The sequence below is a fragment of the Corvus kubaryi genome, unplaced genomic scaffold (assembly GCF_017639235.1).
Source record: "Corvus kubaryi isolate FWS band 111438036 unplaced genomic scaffold, C.kubaryi_AGA036_p1.0 37398, whole genome shotgun sequence".
In the NCBI taxonomy this organism is placed as follows: domain Eukaryota; kingdom Metazoa; phylum Chordata; class Aves; order Passeriformes; family Corvidae; genus Corvus; species Corvus kubaryi.
In genome coordinates, this window is record NW_024581137.1 from 29,320,861 (window position 1) to 29,341,763 (window position 20,903).

At 38.5% G+C, this 20,903-nt stretch overlaps 1 protein-coding gene and 1 long non-coding RNA gene across 11 annotated transcripts in view; one reads left to right on the plus strand and one right to left on the minus strand.

Moving 5' to 3' along the window:
- Positions 1 to 20,406, minus strand: part of AHR (aryl hydrocarbon receptor) — a 62,601-nt gene extending 42,195 nt beyond the window's left edge. The window contains exons 1-2 of one of the 2 annotated variants that reach the window (XM_042044463.1): positions 20,259 to 20,406; positions 12,445 to 12,632 (exon numbers count right to left, since the gene is read on the minus strand). In XM_042044463.1, coding sequence (XP_041900397.1) covers positions 12,445 to 12,632; positions 20,259 to 20,314 — 244 coding nt within the window. In that variant the 5' untranslated portion in view covers positions 20,315 to 20,406. Of the gene's footprint in view, positions 1 to 12,444; positions 12,633 to 19,039; positions 19,093 to 20,258 lie in introns of those variants that run through there. The other variant, XM_042044465.1, reaches the window with a different exon arrangement.
- Positions 20,407 to 20,520: 114 nt separating this feature from the next.
- The window catches only part of LOC121672039, a 130,307-nt gene continuing 129,924 nt past the window's right edge, over positions 20,521 to 20,903 (plus strand). For all 9 annotated transcript variants that reach the window (XR_006018741.1, XR_006018735.1, XR_006018739.1 and 6 more), the window contains exon 1: positions 20,521 to 20,609. This is a non-coding gene — a long non-coding RNA (uncharacterized LOC121672039). The remainder of the gene's footprint in view (positions 20,610 to 20,903) is intronic.

The following is a 20,903-nucleotide window of genomic DNA, read 5'->3' on the forward strand; positions in this document are numbered from 1 at the left end:
TTTAGGAAGAGGTCAAAAATACAACAACTGATCCATATCATGCATTCATGACTTCAAAGTTTGCCCCAACTTTTGATTTCTAACATATCCTAAATCACCCATGATGATGGGTAGGCAGCTCAGAACCATTTGTCAGAGAGTTATCTGCTTGCACACACAGGCCCACTCAGAATTGTTTTGGTTTTTTTGTTTGGTTGGTTTGGGGTTTTTTTTGTTCTGTTTTTTTTACAATCAAGCCTTTTTATTGTTTTCAAAAGTTAGCCTAATTACTTGGCCTGCCCAGAAAAAACAGATTTTTTTTTTAAGCCTATTCTCATTACAACAAGCACTTTTAACTAAGTAAGCAGAAGTTTCTGAGAAAGAAACCACCTAGCACAACATAATACTCAGAAGTCCAGGCAATTAACCTTTTTTCAAACATTTTCTCGATCCATATTTCTTTCTGTATCATTAATGCAAAAATATCAAATCAGCAACAGAAACACCCTACCTTATCTTGAACTGAAACTGCCTAGCAACCTTTTCTTCCGATACAGTTTCAGAGAAGCAAATGTCTTTTTGCTCTTGAATTCTGAAGTGAGTTAAATATGTAAGCGGTGGTTTTAAAATGTTTTCAAAATAGACAAATCAGACTAAATGCAACTGTAAAGCTCATTGACAGTGTTCTGCTAAACTATTTCTAATTCAGCTCAAACATACAAGTCTCGTAACATCAGCAGTTTATTCTCAAAATTCTTGACTTTTGAGGTACTACAAATGTCATGTCTGAAAAAATCCCATTCTAGTGCTAGACCCACTAAAATGGAAAGCTAGCATGAACATCAGTAGTTTAATACCGGAGTTCTTAATGTTCTTTTTTCCTCCCACAGAGACAAACATATACAGTGTTGGCTAAATCTCACTCCTCAAGTCACGGCCCCTACTTTCTATAAAATTTACTACTACCAAACAGTAAATTTGCATTAGCAACTACAGAAAAATTATGAATAAAAGTAACAAATACAAAAATGCCTGCTGCATGCTTAGAGCAAAATGCTTTGCAAAATATTAGTTGTACAGTAATTGAACTCTCTTCCCTAAAATATCACACCCATGTGGAACATATTTCTTTTAAAAGCATTAACAGTAGCTATGACATTCTTAAATTTGGCTGAAGTAATAACATTGAAGCAGTACACTTACTGGTTTTAGAAACATTTTACAGAATGAAGACAACAGATTTTACTAGACTTGCCTAACATATATACCATACTCTGTTTTAAAACATTCACCTAACCCAAGAACTTGAAGTTAAACCAGGTTGTTTATTGGACAATTTTCCTCAACTTTCACAGTATACTTTCTTATGAGCCATTCCCAAAACTTAGCTCAGCAAGCCCTGAACTGCTTGTTGAAGTAGATTGGTGCTTCTCCCAAGATCATCAGAAGATTAAAATAAATAAAATATCTGCTGTTAAAGATCTGAAAAACCATTACACAGCACTGAGTTGCTCACAACACTGATTAAAACCAACCCAAGCTCTGCTACACAAGTCAGTTGAACTCAGGTTTTTATAAGTTTTTAGCCTTTTTAATGTTGCTTTTTCAAGAAAGAGTTAATAGCATTATTAAGTGTGGAATGTTAAGTGTTTATGCAGTAGTCTCCCTTAAATGGGGGACATATCCTCAGTTGCCACAAATGGTACTTAACACAATGCTATGTTTTCTTAAGTGGAAAGTAAAACCAACAACCAAGTTGTGTATTTTTTTTTTCCTTGAGTGACTGAGTGATACTGAACTTATTTCACAGTGTGATAATTAATCAGTCCAGAAACACCACGCTAAGTCAACATGCGCTAGCCTACAAAAATGAGAGTTAAGTCACTGCAAAAAAGACTCAAGTCTTTGCTCACATAAACAGTTGCCCTTCCTAAAGCAGATGCCCCCAAACTGTGCTGTGCTTTAGGAACCACTGCTCCTGATATGGGGGTGAGAATGAAGATGAAAAAAAAAAAGAACAGAAAAATAAAAAAAGGATCATAAGCAGTGGTGACCACTATGCAATAAATGCTCATTCCCTTAAAGCCTAAAAGCATGTGTGCACATGTTGCTGAGAATACCCCCATCAGGCTCCCAGATTCAGAGGATGTAAAAGGAAGGCAAAAATCACATTTACATGCGAGCTGAAAGGCAGCTAGCCCTTTTTGAGAGCAAGAAGTGGGCAGAAGGTTACAGAACCTTGTAAGAGTAGGATCAGGAATAAACTATCATGCCTTGGTCAGAGAGGGTCAAAGGCGGGTGGGAATTTCTGAGCTTCTAATGCAGCAGTGGTAGTTCTCCTCAACTCAAAGCAGAGTTGCAAAAAACAAGCCTCAAGAATGCTTGCATATGACATACATATGACGCAGCAGAACGGCAATTAGTGTGCAGTGCTTTTATAGTTAGCCAACTGTACCTAGTCGCCTGATTAAATTTTAGTTCGGATCCTTTTTTTGAAACACACGTAAGAAATAAAAACTTTGCTTTTGTCTTGTACTTAAAAACAGAAAAGTAAATCTCAGGAAACATACAGTTGTTCAAATTTGTAATCTCTCACTTGGGCTTTGAAGCTTAACAACCACATACCAAACTGTATACTGCTTGTGGTTTCAAGACTTAGAGGCAATGAACTCTTGTTCCCTATCACAGAGGTGACAGTCACCTGCTGAATCACCAAAACCATATCCTGGCACACACACATTTCTTCTGAGCTATTTCCCATTCAGTTGCTTGTCTTGGTACATCTTCCTTGCTTCTTCAGAAAAAAAGGTCAGCAAGAGGTGCATGCTGGTAAATTGTAGCTTATCATCAGACCTATTAATATGAGACTGCTTTAGTCACAAAAAGGGGAGGAAAAAAGTCTTCCTAATATTTTTGAGGTGAGGCATGAAAAATCAAAGAAAGTGAAGTAATTTAATTCCTTGTGGAATGAGATATGTGGGAAGTTGAACCTAGATTAACAGTATCCTACTTCTGAGCCTTTGGTTCCTAAAACCAGAGTTTTCTCTTCCTATTACAATTTTTCAATATGTTAGAACAAAGCAAAAGCTAATCAGATATTATATATTGTTTAAAAAACAGCCATTTGTTAGGCTTTTGATTTGTAGAAAAGATTAATACCAACTAGAAAAGGACAGTCAATACCATAGATTATTTTAAAAATAAATCACTAATTCTGAAATGGTTAAACTCTTCACTTAAGAAAAAAATCATATTGAAATAACTGTTCTTTTTATACATCAGTATTAATTTTTATTATAAAGCCTAGGAATCTAAAGCAGTTTTTAAATTCCCTTTACAGTTCCCAGTTATTTTCTTATCCATCAGTTTCATTGGGGAACTTGGCTCACGCAAACTTGGACCTGGTACTCAAATATTAACTCAAATCCTTTTTTTTTTTCCCTACTGAAACAATGCCTTAAATTTGTGTTCACTGAACTGATGGCTCAACGGCAACTTCATAGATTTTTTGCCTGGAGAATTTCTCTACAATTTTAACTGAAAAAACAGAAACTGTCAATTATATTCCATACATGAAAGAGGACAGTTAATTCTACAAGTAAAAGGCAATGTTGAATTTTGCAACTACTGCATTAAAAGGGAATGGAAGTGGGTTTGGAAGGTTTCTTTACAAGACCATTCAACTCCAACCCTTGCTATATAAAAATATTAATGAATAAGCACTTTCTAACAGAAATATCTCTTACTTGAATTGAATGAGGAAAACATGCATTCCACCAAAAGAGATGAAGTTGCATTTTTGCACCAATTGATAATTTTTCCGCAATTTGGCAGAAGGCTTTCTGCAATGACTGAATTATAGCAAGGGAATCAAGTGAGCTTTTGGAGGATTGCTTTCTTTCCAGACCAAGACTGTCTTTTCTCTACTTGGGATATGGGAGTTACTCTCAGCTTATTTCACTGCCAGAGCCCATGGACTTATCTTGTTAAAAGCCACACGCATGTCCTCGGACTGAAAGATGATTCCTTCCTTGTCCTTTGCAGAAACCTCTAGTCACCCCCAGAACTTGACAGGCTGCCATTGATATTGACAGCAAGACCTCAGTTGTACTACACAGGGGGAAGAGGAATGGATCGCTTAGGACAGAACTGGAGAGATTCTCTGGAGAGACACTAACTCACCAGCTTGGTGATACAAAAACAACATTGAAGACCCCGTTAACAATATTAATCACTCTCCTGCTGTCCACAAACCCAGGCACCCTTCATAAAAGGGCTGTTTGTCTATTTGTCAGGCATGATTTGCGCCTAGCCTCCAGAGGAGACAAGTATTCTCACCGGATAAAGCTGAGGAAGAACTTCTTCACTTAACTAAGGCAGTAGCTTTTTCACAGCAGTGCTGCCATGTTACAAGAAGCACTGATGGATTCAGTGCAGTTGATGCTCCTAATGCTGAAAGTAATTAATTGCAATTAATTACACAGGGCTTGCAGTCACCCAATATGAATCAAGACAAAGGGAAGGGGGACACTTGAGAAATGCATAGGCTAATACATTCCTAAAAGCTCTTGGTTATGGGGCTCAAACCCTTCCTGCAGAAGATCATTAAGTCTTGAGCTTTACCTTCAAGTGATGATGGAGTGCATGAAGAGGGGGAATTTTTTTTCCCCCCTCTACATCACTAGGTATAACATTAGCATTTATGCCACCTGATAACATACTGACCAGGAATTAATATTTGCATTGCTATCCTTCTGAAGGATCAGCTACAAACCACACAATTATGTAACTTAACATCAGACCTACTAATAGGCTTCGCCTGTCTACAAAGTTTCCCATTAACTAGGTCAAGAAAGCATATTAAAAAAAGCCCTCAGTATCAATGTGCTGTATGACACCAGATGCATTTCAACATCCTTTAATGTGATCAAATCGACAGCCTGGTCTCTGGTAAGATATTACACATGGCACCATACAGAGCATGACAGTATCAAAGCAAAATTCAGAGCAGCTGTGAGGATAAGCCAGAAAGACTCTTTGTTCTGTTCTAGGCACATCTCTTATCGTTGTCTGGTAAAAGTAAACCAAAAAATAAATGATATAAGCAAGGACAAAACTGGGATTTATCCTTATTTTTTTCCTCCAAATAAGTAAAATATGGCATATTAAAAAATGTGGCATAAAGAAAAGCATCAATAAAGGAAAGACATCATCCTTCAGTTTGTAGCTCAGATGGAGACATCAAGAGGAAAAAGAGAATTCACTCACAAATCTAGTTATCTTCTGGTGGCCCACAGGAATTGTACTGTTCAAGATGTGACAATGGAATTTGATGGGGAAGTCAGAATATTTGACCAGTCAGGCTGTGGACATATTCCAGTAATTCCTACTTTCTGCAATCAGTTATAATTTGTCTAGAGGGGCCAAGTATGTATATCTTTCAGCTTATTAGATGTTATACAATGCCACGCATAAAGTGTGCAGTAATGTGCAATTCAAAATGCACATGTGTTAAATTTCAAGAGGCAATTATTCAGTGGAAAACAACGAGCATCTCTTTGTTCAATTAAAAACAGAGTTTAGCATGCATCACTAAGGGTGACTAATTCCTATTTGCAGGTCCCCTTTAATGTTCACAGCTGGCAGGCAGCAAACCTACATTTTCTTAAAGCAGTTTCAGATAACTATTCATTCTAGTTCTTATAGTTTAGTTCATTTAAGTCTCTAGAATAACTATGGTAAGTTTTATCATTTACATAGTACCTTGTTAAAACATCCAGATTGGACACTGCACTGATGAGTAGGAGCTCCCAAGAGACTTTTACCAGGAAATATTTATCAATACATTACCTGAAACTTTGAAGAGCACTTTTGAAATTCATTATTTTTACCTCTTTAAAAAGAGGTAACTAATAAATTCAACAATTACAATGACCAAGCTCTGGTAAACAGAATTAGCTTCTATTTATCTAGCTGGATTTCCAAGACAATTCACAGGGCAATCATTCTTTAAGCAGTTTATCAAAGCATGTACAGAACAGAAACTGTTTTAGCAAAGGTGAAGTTTTTGTTTACTCAGGAAAAATAAACAGTGTTATAACTGGCTAGAACTGTAAACATGTACAGAGCTCAATCATACAAGCACGTCTTATTTCCTGTTTGACTTTGTCTGTATTCTGATAAGGAAAAACTAGGGCATTTCTTCCACTGGCAAGCACACACAGGAGGAAAACTGCTGAGTCATAAAGGCACAGAGAGCAGTAAAAACTATTCCAGTATTAATAGATTATTTGTACACATTTTTAATGTGTATTCATACTGAAGCCTTAAATAACTAGGACATATTTCTAAGGCCATACTCAAGCAAACCATACTTCTTCAAATTCGGATGGATGAAACACGAAGCCCATGGAAGACAGATGTTGAGAGCCCAGTGCTACTTCTAATTCTCCACTCAAACTTTCATTGGATGAGGGAGCAACAGTTGTGGTGATTTGTATAACAGAACCAAAAAGCTCCAAATCGCATTATCTTTAGGTGCTACAGTACAGCAATAACATTAGCAAAGGTTACAAGACTTGGAATACACAAGGCCAGAGAAGTGGGGGTACTTCCTGAGGCTAGGCTTTTTATCTTGCTACCTGTTCTCGGTTTGACTGTCATACAACAGTGTCAATCTCCAGAACACTGATGTTGTTAGAACAGGATGAATTATATTTTTGGCTCTGATCTTGTAAACAAGAGCCAGGAATCAGAGCAAAGCCCAGAACAGTATGCTTAGAACTGATCTCTCTATTAACAAGGGCTACAGAGAAAAAATAAATGCTCTGCATACTGGGACAGGGTTTTCAAGAAATTTTACAACATCTCTGTGGAACGTAAGAGGCTCCTACAATGACTTTTCATATGCCTTTGATTAAATAATACACATAGGGCAGAGAAGAAGAGATAACCTTTCATTTCTCTTCCTTGCAAACAGAGTTCTAACAATCATTAACATCAATCACTGAAATACCAGAATGTAACAGGAAAAGAAAATCCAAAGAACACATTAACCTGTTAGCATTTGTACTGGTTTCTCCTCTTATCCTACAAATACAATGACATTTTAAGCTCTTACTTTGTGATATAAACAGATTTTTCAATTTTATGTGTTCAGTTTGGATTATATTAAATTGCATCAGCCCATGGGGGTATAGAGCTGCCCAGCTGCATCAGATGCCTAGTGACACAGCACTCCCAAAAACAAAAGCTAAGATTGTGAAAACATACACATTTTGTGATTTAGGGTGACATCACAGCTACATGGCTCTCATCATCATTTTTGAAGATCGGAATTTAGGACTTCAAAGCTTAAATCCCTACTTACCGTCTGTTACGTAAAATACAGGCTAAAATAGTCTGTAGCAGACAGTCCCAAATGCTCAGTGTGAATCTCAGGGGATTGGGGGCAAGGGGGGAGGTTTGGAGAAAAAAAAAGAAAAAAAGAGACAGTGAAAGAACAAGCATGGATTAGGAAATAATTTGAATGGTATGATAGTCTGATACTGAAATAACTATACAATTCCAAGGTTCACATTTTGTAATAACTTTGGATTTGGGCCAGGGGGAAAGAGAGTATAAAAGGAAACAGTTGGTTTGTTTGGGTTGGGGTTTTTTTCCTGATTATTTTTTTCTCTCCAACTCTCAGATGAGATTCAAAGAAGCTCATTCAAAACTGTGAAAATTAATTTGTGTGCATGGTATAAAATACCAGATACAGAAAACCTAGTTAGAGAACAACCAAACTATGGTGTATTTTCTACCTTAGGTGTAAAAAAATAGCTTAAGACAGAGTCCTGAAACAAATAATAGTAGCCAAGCCCACTAGAAGCTGCTGGCAAGAGTAAATTCCTATGCAACATCCACATCAACACTCAAAAGCAGTAAGTGTAGCCTAACTCCACTGCCCTACAGGGCTTTAGCTTTTCCTAGTGTGGAGGTCAAGCATCTATGTATGCAGCAGCAGGAGCAGGGAAAGGAGGTAACATGAAAGGGAAGGAACACTTTCAAAAAATACATGAGGAAAACTGCATTAGACAGACACAGCAGGTAAAGATGGTAACTGTCTAAAATAAAAGCAAGTCAGGACAGATCTACTGTATTATCCTGGTCTTACTGGGTTGTGTTTAAACAATTTTTGTACTTTCAGGTTTCTGTTCCAGGCCGCCACCTGACACTTGGCAGAAAGGCTATGTATATCTGCTAGACTGGAAATATGTTGCTGCCCTTCTCAGCGCAACAGAATAAATACATTGTCTCCCACTCTCCCTGTCTTTCCCATGTGTATATCTTAGCCATACTCTCCAGAACAGGAACCCCATGCAGTCTGTTCTCTCCAGCACATATGATAGAAAAGTGGGCATGACAGGAAAAATACATTATCAAAAAATATATTTTATATGATGACAGTGGCTGCACTGCAAATTTAAGCTATACTATGCCAAGGAATGTGTGTTAATTATATTACAAAGCAAAAAAAAAAAGGCAATGCAAACTTACTGGAAAAAAAAAAAATCTTAATTAGTTTGTTATTGCTGTGCTTGCCAGAATCACTAGCATCCCACATAAGAAACCAATTCTAAACTAATTTTGAGCGGAAACTTTATTCTATAAATGCAGATTACTGCCCAATAAGCAAGAGGGGAAAAAAACCCCTCATACTTTAAACCACAGGAATTCTTAGTGAAATGGATGAAAGGACAATTAATAAGCAACATGTTGAATTTTGTTTCTAATGTATCGATAGGCACACATAGCACAGCTACTTCATTTTAGATTCTGCAAGCCTCTCCTTTATCTCAGCACACCTTTAAAATGAAAAATTCTCCCCCTAACATTAAAAAAGTGATCAGTCATACAAACTCTACTTTTAACCTTTTAATCTGTTTCACCAAAATCCCAAGAAGAATAATTATGAAAGTTTTTCCTCACCGCAGTAAAGTATTTAAGTGATTATCAATTCATCATATAAGGACCAAACCTGGAGGCAAAAGGGCTTTTTCCTTTAGTATGCATGGGAAACACAGGCTATGCTAAATGATTGCCCAGTGGTGCTCCAGCTGCTGAGCTCACACTAACCTGCGTCCACACAAAGAACTGTTGTCCCATGTTCTACTTTATATTTTTCACTGCTGACTGCACACATGCATGGGCACTTAACATCAAAGTGAACTGAAATAATACCAGGACAACACACAAAGTCTTTTCTGATTGTCAGCAGACACCTGCCTGATTCATCCTAGTCTCTTATAAATAAAAAGCTTGCCTTAAGCCACTTTCAGAAAGTATCTTACATGCACAAAATAAACACTCCAGTGGTGATTTAAGCTAACCTGCTTGACTTTGAGGACTGCTAATCCACTTCAGTACAGCAGGTAGAACTGCACAGCTGAGAAGCAACACCACCCTAAAACACTTTTTAGCTTTGACTTGCCACACAAGACTTTATAAAGAAACAGACTTGAGACTCACTATTTTAATCCACTACTGCAATTTCCTTCTTGAGTCAAGGTCAAATTTGTGCATATAAAAGCATGCCAGAGTGCCTGACATGGGGATAGAGAAAGCCTTCTGACATAATGTGGTCTTGAGACTAACCTGACCACACTAAACCAGTGTATCTACAGGGTCACTTAGCAGGACAATAATTTTACCAACAGAGAAAAACAATCAAAAGCAACTGCTTAACAGAATACAATCACCAACACAAGAAAGTAAGATCTTTTGAGGTTGTGGAAGAGAAAAATGCATATACCTCTTTCCTACAACCTGAAATACAGCAAGCATGCAGAGGTCTACAATATTTCAGTAGACTCTACAGAAAAACTCACCTGCCTCTAGCTCCAGAGAACATTCTGTACCACTGTACCATCGTAATGACTACAGTCAAGGGAAGGTGTCCTTTGGTGGTGCTTTTTTATTTTTTATATATACACACACATATATAAACACACACAGAGTTTTTAAAAAAGCCTTGTAGACATTTAAGTGAGGCACATTTATCCAAATTGATGTAATTTTCTGAGATGTCTTTCACAAAAGAGTTCTTTTTCTCCCCCCAGACTTCCGCCTTCAGAAAACAGACATTCACTCTAGATTATTTAAACTTGGAAAAATGCAAGTGTTTTCTTTGAAAAAAAAATCTATTGTTACAGCAAAAACTTGGGTTTCCTTTCAAGCAAGATCATATGATTAAGCGTTTATATTTTACTTTCCGCAGGAATTTACACACCCCCCATTTGCATCCTGTTATTCATTTAGTGTTTCCCTTTACTTCAGCATGCTGTGTTAATAAAGTGGAGCTTTGGCTCGGTCTAGGCACTCAAGGTGACAATCAGAGCTCACTCTTGCATTTGCCAGATTTATTCTACAGCGTTTTCCGTATATATTCAACCACACAACACACTCTTTCAAAAAAGCCCGTCTGAGAAGCACTGCATAGACAGATCATGAAAATCAAACCTAGGGGTTTTCAGAAGTTTTTTGCTAATTCTGTTCTTCAAAGCACTAATTTTTCTTTTGGAGGGTGAATTTCACTGAAATAGATTCCATGTTATTTAAGACAACTAAAACAGTAGAAAGATCTAATTTTCACTATTGTGTCTGTCAGTCATAAATTGGTTACTTTTGTTTATCGTCACTTAAGTCATCAATGTTAGTCTTTAAATACCTTCAGATGGAGACTGATGACTAACCTGATTTGTAGTCCTATAATACAAAGGCCTGAAAAGAAGTAGCAAAAAGACTTTTTCTGGTAATAAAACCCATTAAGACAACTTCTACTGGAGCTATTCTATCTGATGGTATAATTTTTTTTTTTTTTTTCCGTGTAGAGAAATCATAGCCTTAAACTCTATTCCAGGACCTTCAAGTGCAAATTGGGTGGAAGAGGCAGCAAGAATAAAAATCAAGCAGTTCCATTGCACAAGAAACTGAGATGAGAAATTAAGATTTGCTATTATCACTTGCAGTCTTGGATTTATTTCAGAAAACATAATTAAAACAAATACAACAAAGCTCAGTTCATTGAGACTGGAATTTCTTCAATTCAAGAGAACATAGGCAAGCAAAATAATTTCTGTTACAGCAGTCTACCTCAGATAACATCTTACAAAGATTTTCATGAAACTGAGGTGCCAAGAGAACTCTCATTTGATGTAAGAAAACATTTTCATCTGAAAAAAAAAACCTGCTAGAAATATTTGGCCATATCTAGCCTTACAGCTTAGACTTCATACTAAGAACTGTCCTGAACAAGCACAGAAATCAGGACACTTGGATATATTCTTCAAGCAATAAAACTGAATATAAATTTATAAGCATTGATAAACTGAAGCCAGTTGACACAATAAATGAAAATAAACATTCTTTAGTCCTGCAGGAAAAAGTGGAACTATCTTAGACAGGTTTCTTGAGACCTTTCATCCATGTTTTGGAGGCTGAGACAAACTGATGAGGACAGAGGTTATTTTAATGTCCAAAAAAGTTTAAAAACAACTTGAAGTTTAATATCAACTCCATTGCAATCAAGATTCTTCAGCTACAGCTGATCAATAAAATTTCAATATAATAATTGTAAAATCTCAGTGAGTGCTAAAAGAAAAGGACAATTAATACAAGCTCCTTGCTTTATTCCTGCAATGAAAAGGATCAGACTATGTCTGCCTTTGAAGACACTGGCGTGAAGCCAACCAGCGCATCTCACCCTACAGAGCAGCTCAGGTAGCGAAGGAGAGAGAGGGACAGGACTCCTTGGCCAGCTCTGAGGTGACCAAGGACACTCACTTCTGACCCCATGACTACTCTGAGTGTTGCTGTATTACCCTTGCCAGGACTGGGGTCACTGCACACCTGCCCACAGAACTGGAGAACCTTAGCTGTCATTTTAATGCCTCATGTCCTGCATCAATCAGGACTTGGACACAGGAGAGATTTTGTCTCTATTCTTTACAAGTCACCTTTGCAATAAACTGTAGGAAGGGGCACTATCAATTACTTTACATCAAAGCAAAATCATTTTTGATGCATCATTAAGCAAAATACAACTGGATGGGAACTCATATGACATTTTGAAACTGTAACAGTTGTACAAAGGCAATTTTCAGAGGGGGAAAAGAGAAATCTCTTGGGTATCTTTGACAGTCTGATGAAGAGAACTGGAGGACTAATTAAGGGCAATATTACTTTCAAATGCAGGACATTGAAAGGCTGGTGACCTAAGTGAAATGAAAGTAGTTACATTTGGTTTCAAGAAAGTGGAAAGCTTACTTTACAAAGTTACATTGTATATATTCAAGAAACTGGAGTTTCCATTAAAATACAGATAAATTTAACAGTTTTAAGTACTTAAACAGCTGAAATCAACATACAGTATAAAATGAATTTTACGAGCAGTTCAAACCCAAATAAATTCCCAGTGCTTACCGTCAAAAAAACTCTTAGCTCTCAGGTAACTGACGCTAAGCCTAAGCACAGACAGCTTATCCAATTTGGCGATAACATCTTGAGGGAAAGGCAGCAGGCTCGCCAAGCGGTCCAGCTCCGCATTCAAGCGGTCCCTGTGTCTCTTGGATGGATTGGACTTGACTCCTTCAGCTGGGGATGGCTTTACACTGTGGCAAAAAAACAAACACAATATGAATGCCAGGTCTGTTCCAAAATGAAGGCAAATATTTGCCAAGCCTAAAGTTACAAATTGTAACATTCTCAAACTGTAACAACTAAAATATTTTCCCAAGTGACTTTGTTTCCCATTGGAAAAAAAAAATTAACCTAGAATGGCTTAATCTCCCTTCTAACACACACACACACTGGTTAAATGAACCAGTTTGAGCTACAACATCTATTTGAACTTGCAATGAACATTTGAAACCTTTGAGATTCAGCATTTTTTATAAAAAGCTTCCTATATTTTCAGTCAAATTTCACTTGAATTCTTCCTAATGATAGTATTCCAAATACATCAATAACTTTTAGTAATATTTGTGTGCAAATAAATTTGACAGTACACTTTTTCACTTCAATAACAATTTCTCACAGATGTCCTCAATTTTTATCAGTCTGTAACAGGCTATTATTAATTGAACACAACAAAATTTTAGTAAGTTGCTAGGCATCCAAAACTATACAGAAAACCATGAGATACAGCTCAGCCAGCATATAAAATCTTTGTAGGAGCTCATCCTTTAAGTCACCTCTCAGCTGAAGCCATTTCATTTGAGTACAGCATGACAAAAGCATGCCTTTGTACCTCACAAAGAACAATTGTGAAAGCTTTGTTTTATGAATTACATAATGAAGGTTTTGTAAACTTGCTATTATCCATTCATATCCACCCTGAGCTCCAATTCCAGATACTTCTTCCCACATACACAGAAGTCTGGGAACAGGTTTAAACCCCTACTCATTTGAATTGCAATTAGTCATTACAAGCCAATACTGAAACCAAGTAATTTATATGCATAAGCCATAGTACATTTTATCTTCTTTATTAAATAGTTTACTAATTAAAGAGTGACTCACTTTCGCTTTTCCAGTACTGCAGTTCTACATGAGATCTACAGCAGTTATCAATTTGTGCTTCTCTTACAGAAATGTTGGTTCTGCAAGATGCATCACTCAAAAATACTGAGCATTAAGACATTGAGCAGCTAATTTCTTCAGTAGTTCATTTAGTCTGCTCCCAACTGTCATCCTTATATCAATTTTATGATAAGCAATTGCAGAAGTGCCAGTAGTTATTTTTGCCACTGCTTAAACCATATAGAAAAGTAATTTCATCTTGTGTTTTCAGTCAAATGAGTACTGATAGAGTACTGACAGAGTACTGATAGAGAGACATTCTTATTTTTAGCTTGTTTTTACTTTATGTTTCAATTACACTTCTTGTTAGTTTAAATTCAAGCCCTTCTTTTTACAGCCATTGCTTATTCAATTGTCACTTGTCAAAAACGTGCACTTAAGCCTGGCTGCCTGCTCCCCAGCACTACAACTGCCCTTTTCCACATTAAAGGAGCCTTATGCGGAGCCTGGAAATGTGAAGATGCCATAATACAAAATGTTGTTAACAGACAGAAATATAATATATCAGCAGAAATTACTTCCCAGATGGATAAAGTTAAACTTGCTGCAGAGTAAATATTGTAAATTAGCAGTGCTTTATCCTGAAAAACATTTGAAAAGTGGGCAAAACAGTTGAATCAAGAATTGTGAAAATTCTTTCTCTTGAAAAAAAAATAGGCTCATCATCAGTGGCAATGGATGACAAACTAAACTACTTGGTTAGATGTGTGCTTCAGTCACAAATCACAACTTTGACACCAGCAGTTTACCATATTCCCAAGTGAACATTAAACTTTAAATAATTTAGCAAGGTTTTCTTCATATTCTCTACTGCTGGCAGAATATTAACTTGTACAAGCCATATGATTAACAAAACTTAAGTATAGCCCTAAAAAAATCAAGTTCAAAATCATCAAGCATTAGCAGCAACATTAAAGGATATTTCTTAAATGTTTTTTTTTATGTATTAGACAGTTTCTAAATGTAGAAATAAAATCATGGATTTCAAACATTAAGCATGTAACAGTTGTATAACAACCAGTGAACAGCTAAGTACTATCAAATCAAAGTGACCTGCTTCTGAAAAGCAGAGGACCCCATAGAAACCATTCAACACATGCAAACTTTATGAAATAAATCAGCACTAAGTAACAGGCTTTTTTATCTTAACAACTGTCCCCTGCTTTGCTTTAAACATGAAAATTGACAAAGTAGTTGAAACTATGTGCAATTGTGCAGTCATCTCATCAGATAGTCAGTTAGATGTGATTGTTTTTCTACTTTAAGTTTACTTTCTAAAGATTTCTCTTACTTTTAACTAGCTCAAAGCATTTCCAAATACTAAGTTACCAGTATTTGCAGCATAAATATTGCCATATTCTCTCCCCCCAAATCAAACATTGATTATCCCTAATTTTTCCCCTTGTCACCCAACTAAAATTCATTATATAAAAACAGATCCTTCGGTGATGAAGGGAATAAGGGCGGAAGTGCTGGGGGCATAAGCAGCAAGCTAAACCATTTTCCATCCACTTACATAAACCCTCGATGCTAAAGACAGCCGAGCTTCAACGCAGAAAATGATCTTCAAGGCAAATTATGTGCAATGGCAAGATTAAATCCATGCATGTGCTTTATTTAAAAGAAAAAAAAAAAAAGACTAAAAGAAGGAATGTATTTAAGCTGATCTCTCCATTCTTAATCTTCTACCTTTCATAGGAAATCTGAATTCCCTAAGCAAAGACCAGAGATGTCTGTACACTCAGTGCCTCTAACTGATCTACAAATTATTGCCCAACAGCTGCAAGACAAGCAAGAACACTTAATTTTTGACTTAACAATTTTAAAGGATTTGCCATCATACCACCAGCTGACTGCTGTTTTCACAGGTCTGCTCAGAATATTTAATCAGAAGTTTTCACTACACATGCTCATCATGCAAACCTCTACAGACATTAACACTAAATTATTAAAAAGTGCACAATTACCTGATTCTTAATTATTATCAAAAGGTCAAATTAAGTTTCAATATTTACATGCTCATTTGTATTATTTTAAAGTGAAATTGCAGCAGTTTCTGAGAAAATGCCAAAAGAGTACAAGTTTATTTTGTTCACGACAACATAAAACGCTGGGGAAAAAAGTAGAAAACCAAACAACCAAGCACTGAAAAGCATGATTCCTTAGTAACAAGACTGAAGTGTGAAATGAAATCAGAGAATAAAAGAATGTACAAGAAGAACACTTGAGATACAGAGCCATGTTTTAAAAAAAAAATAATTTGTTAAAAACCCCTAATTATTAGTTCATCAGAACTGTGTTATTGCTTAGGAAAGAAGGACATAAGAAAGAACAAACAAGTCACCCAACTAATGGATTTCATCTTCTCAGCTTTGAATATTTTTCATCTCACATTTAATAGTACATGCAAAAACATATGTTCTTCTTATGCATAGAATTTCAGAGTGGAGGACAGGTATATGAAATCAGTTATCACTAAGCAAGTAATACAATCCTAAAAAATTTCTCTATTTACTTTAGCAACTGAAAAATACTTCTAAGCATTTACTCTTATTTCCCACACTGAACTTACAGTTACTGAAAATTCCGCTGATGATTTCTTTGGAAACAACGGATAAGACACAGACTATTGACTTCTTAGATTTAAAGCTGTTGTCAACCAATCTTGCAGGGGCAGAGACTCTTTGCAGTGGCTCTTTCAGCAGAGACTGAAACCAGTCCAGATTCAAACTGCTGAAGGGATAAAGTTGTTTTACCAAAAAACCCTCAAGCACTGACATGCTACTCATCTGATTCTGGGCTATTGTTTGTCCTCCAGTAGTAAATAGTTTTAGTTTGTTCAGGTTGGTTTGGCGCATGAAGGATTCAACCAGAGTGATAAAAACATCCAGAGCACTAATCAAGAATGAAAGTTTGACACTCAGTTTTAACATACCTCAATACTTTTTAAGATAACAAGCCAGGATTTCTTGGAAAAAAGAAACAAAAAATCATGTTCCTGTCTACTGACCATGTTACCTATATATGTACACCTCCATTTGCTGCAGATTCTCTTTATAAAAAGCATACTTTTGCAAGAAACATTAACCAAAACCAACCAATCAAAAAAACCCAACAAACCTTAAAACAAGTGACTTTTAAGTAGCAGTCTACATGTAACATACAGCTACCCCAAGACTGACATATATAAGAAGTTTATTCTACATATGACAAGAGTCTTAATTGCCTCCATTTCAAATAAGAGGTGCAAACTGCTTTGTAGCAGATACTGCTTTACACAAAGGAATATTTCAAAGATTATTTTTCTTTTCTGATGATCTTCCTTTTTGAAAGCTTATTCTGGCACTTCTTGTTTGTTTGCCTTGCAAGAACACATAAACAGTTTCAATTTTTTAAATTAAAATTTCTCTGCTCTGCTTTCTAACATTACTAGGACTACTCATCATTAAGGATCAACCAGTCAAACTTCCGGACCACTAATATCATAAATCTATTTAAGATAACACAGAAGAAAACACTATCGTAATTTTTAAATTTAGTCTACTAAATAAACAAATCATTATTCTTTTTGCCTCTGCATAGTATGAAACATTTAGAACTCCCCACCCCATTCCTTGTCTATTATATTTATCCAGTTATACAAAAGAATTCCTATCCAAACACTGAAAAAAAAAAAAAAAAACAACCAAACCAAATCAGAGCTAGCAGGCAGAGAGACATAAAAACTGCAAGTTGGAGCTGTACTTATATAATACCTTTCATCTCACGTTAGAATCTATCTGCAGTAAACCCCACTTCCATAAAACTTGCATTTTTTTCCCCTCCAACTACAATACTAGTATATTAGTTCACTTAATAATCACTAGCCAAAGAAATTCAAGGTTTGGAAAAAAAGACAAAAACCGAAAGCAGGGGCCACGCCATTGCTCCCCAAGCCTCAGTGGGGAGTGAAAAATCCCCCCAGCCTTGTTGCCACCAGGGGGACTCACAGGGTTCAAACCTTAAGGAGGGAGGAAATTGAAAGACTCCAAGGTATTGAGAAAGTGATTTCTGTAGCATACTACAAGCAATTGGAGTGCACATGTTCTGCATCTTCTTTTCTCTTCCCTCACATGACAAGATAGTAAGATGAATTGCAGGAACAGTTGACTGTTATGTTCCCCCGCAATTGCTTTTCTTTTTCAGCTGCAATACTGTAATTCCCGACTGAATCAAAAAAGCACATTTCAACACTTGGCACTGTTAGACAACAGCCTGTGATTCCCTCTCAAATTCTGTTCTCTACAGGGCACACAGTAAAAACTGGGAGTTGTAGGGAGGAAGTTTCTTAAATTGTTACAGAGTTATGACCATGGTTTTCATGAGTTATTTGTACCTGAAACAAGAAGTACTTCCCCTATTTCATTCTTTTCCTATGGCAACTATAGCACTATACGTACACCTCCTTTCATTTATATAAGCTATCTCCACAGATTTCTAATTATTATGCTCTACTGAGAGTTACATATATGGCAAACAAAACATTAGAAATATCAACAGATACAATCTCTTCTATAAAATATAAACTATACTAGTCTCGAAAATGTATCACCTCTTTTTTTTTGTTTTTTTGTTTTTGAATAACCGAATTCTGCTGAGAGAAGGAAAAATCAACTTCAAACAGATTAAAATGACAGCATCAAACCTTTATTAGCCAGTACCAAGTACATCTTTCCTCTCTCCCGCAATCATTTAAAAAAAGATTATTGCCTGTCTCACTTTTTTTTGGCCTAAAGGTATGGTCTGTAAGTAACTTTGTGAGAAATCAGAGCCTAGCAATTTCTCCAAGGCTGGCCCAACAGAAGCAGCAACCAAAGAGCTTAACACATTTTGAGAAGGAAAAAGGATGAACAGGATAAATGTGTTAAAAGCAAGATAAATGTCTTACATAAAAATAATTTCCAGTAATCCAAGCAAGGTGGGTTAATAATCAGCCTCCACTTCAATTACAGGTGAACAAACTGTTTCAATATGAATACTTTTATTTTGAGAAGAGACTTTTCCCTCTGATCCTAAGGCAAAGTCCCTTGATAGAAAAATAGTTCCCATTAGTAATGAAGCTTCAACTAATCACAGCAGTTCAGCCAACTTACATAACAAGAAGATACAGGGGAAAGGATTACTTACACAGACACTACAGTAAGGTTAAACAAGAAGGTTTCACATCCTCTAGCTAAGGCTAACCAAAATTTAATAACAAGCCAGACATTAAGCGATCTCACCAGCAAGGCAGAATACCTCACCCTTTCACAATCAGAACCATTTGCCTTTAGCTATTAGTAGGCTACAAATGTCACCAATACATTTCACTTCCTCATGAAGGAAGTGAAAGAATGAAACACTGATTTCATTCTTAAAAATCCAAATCTGAAGTGTGAATTTAATTAGGTACCTTTACCTTTCTATTTGGAAATGAACGGTCAAAAAAGCAGACATTGGTCTCTTCATAATTAATGCATTTTCTAGCAGGGGAATTAAAAAAAAAAAAATACATTTTTAGACCTTTTTTCCTAATTTGTGGGGTAAAAAAACCCCAAACTATATACATGCATTCATTCTAACAACTCCAACCTTAAAGAAGCAAGCACTCAAGCTAATTCCCTTTGCCCCAAGACAGTTGTCTGCTGTGAATCTAAAAACGTATCATTCACAATATAATTTCATCAAATATTTTTTTCATTTTTTGCTTTAATGCTTTTCTAGTCCTTGGAGTTATTTTACATCTACAGAAGTAACCCACAGAAATGCACAGGGATTTTTTGAGCTTGGCTTGTTTTTCTTGCAACTCAGTAGTTTACCTTTGCTACTTTTTATGACCTATAGATTCTTGACTTTCAGTTGAAAGTGCAAGTTAAGCATCTCCGCTAGCCTAAAAATTCCCCTCATGAGAGCAACGTTTTAGTGAAGGATATAAAACCTAGGATGCAAACCTAAAGCAGGTGCATCATACAAAATTACTCCGGCACTAAGCTGTTCCCACAGTTTCAAAAATATACATTAATTAACAAAAAGCCACCATATAGCCAAGCTTTTTTATTTTCCCCCTCTTTCGACTGGTCTACTGCACATGGGTTTCTTTGCCTCTACACAAATAAACGCATCACATTTCAGTCCTCGTAGGCAGGCCCTAAACGGTGGGAACCGGCCAAGCCTTTCCCGGCTCCGACCCCGCGCTCTCCGCAGAGACACCTGAGCGGGCCGGCGGCCGCGCGGTGCGGAGCGCTGCGGATGCGCAGCGGGGAGCGCGGCACCCGCCCCGGCGGGGCGAGCGCAGCCACCGCGCGGAGCCGTCACCTCAGATGCCTCCCAATCTAGGTCAGCCGGCTGCGCCGCGCTGCCGGCACCGCTCCCCCCTTCCACCGCCGCGACCCTCCGCACCCCGACGCTCCCTCCTTCTTCTTTTTTCGGGGTGGAGGAGAAAAACCCTAAAAGCAGTAACAATCCTGCCGGCACCCCGAGGCACCAGCACCCCCGGGCGCCCTGCACCGCACCGCCCCACGGCCGCCCCCGCCGGGCCCCCGCGGCGCGGTGCGCCGCAGGACGGCGCGTCTCCGGGAAGCCCGTCGCTCGCTCTCCCCACCTCGCCTGGCCTCCCGCCCGTCCGCGGGGCCGCTTACATTTTTTGCACAGGTTTCCGCCGCTTGCGGCTGGCGTAGGTGACATTGGGGTTCATCCTGCCGCGGCTCTAGCGCCCCGCGCCGGGGGCGCCGCCGGCCGGGGGCCGCCGCCCCTCCTGCCCGCCTCGCCCCGGCTGCTGGGAGCGGGAGAGCCCCACCGGCGCCGCAGCCCTCGCTTTGCTCCGCCCGCGGGCCCCGCTCCTGCTGCGCGCGGCCGCCCGGAGCTCGCTCGCTCGCAGTGGCGGTGGCACCTTCCCCGGGCGGGCGAGGACGGGAGGCGGAGGCGCTGCGGGGCGGGATCCCAGGTGATCGGCGGCGGCTACACCCACTCACCGCCCCTGGAGGGCACAGGTATGGGGGCGGTCGGGGCTTTCCAGCGCCGTTCGCGCCGCGTCTCCCCGCCGAGGCGACGCCGTCTCCCTGTCGGCTCCTCTGCGGCGGTGGGAGGGTGCGCGGCGGGCTCTGCACCCCGGCGCGGCCGCCGTCTGCTGGCCGAGCGCCTGTCAGAGTGCGCGGCGCCGGGACCGCCCCGCACCGCCCGGCCCGGCCCCGCGCCCGCTCCCGGCCGGGTCCCGCCCCGCCCGGCTGACAGCCGCCACCGCCCCCGTGACCGCACACCACTGACAGCCGAAGACCGGTGCAGGA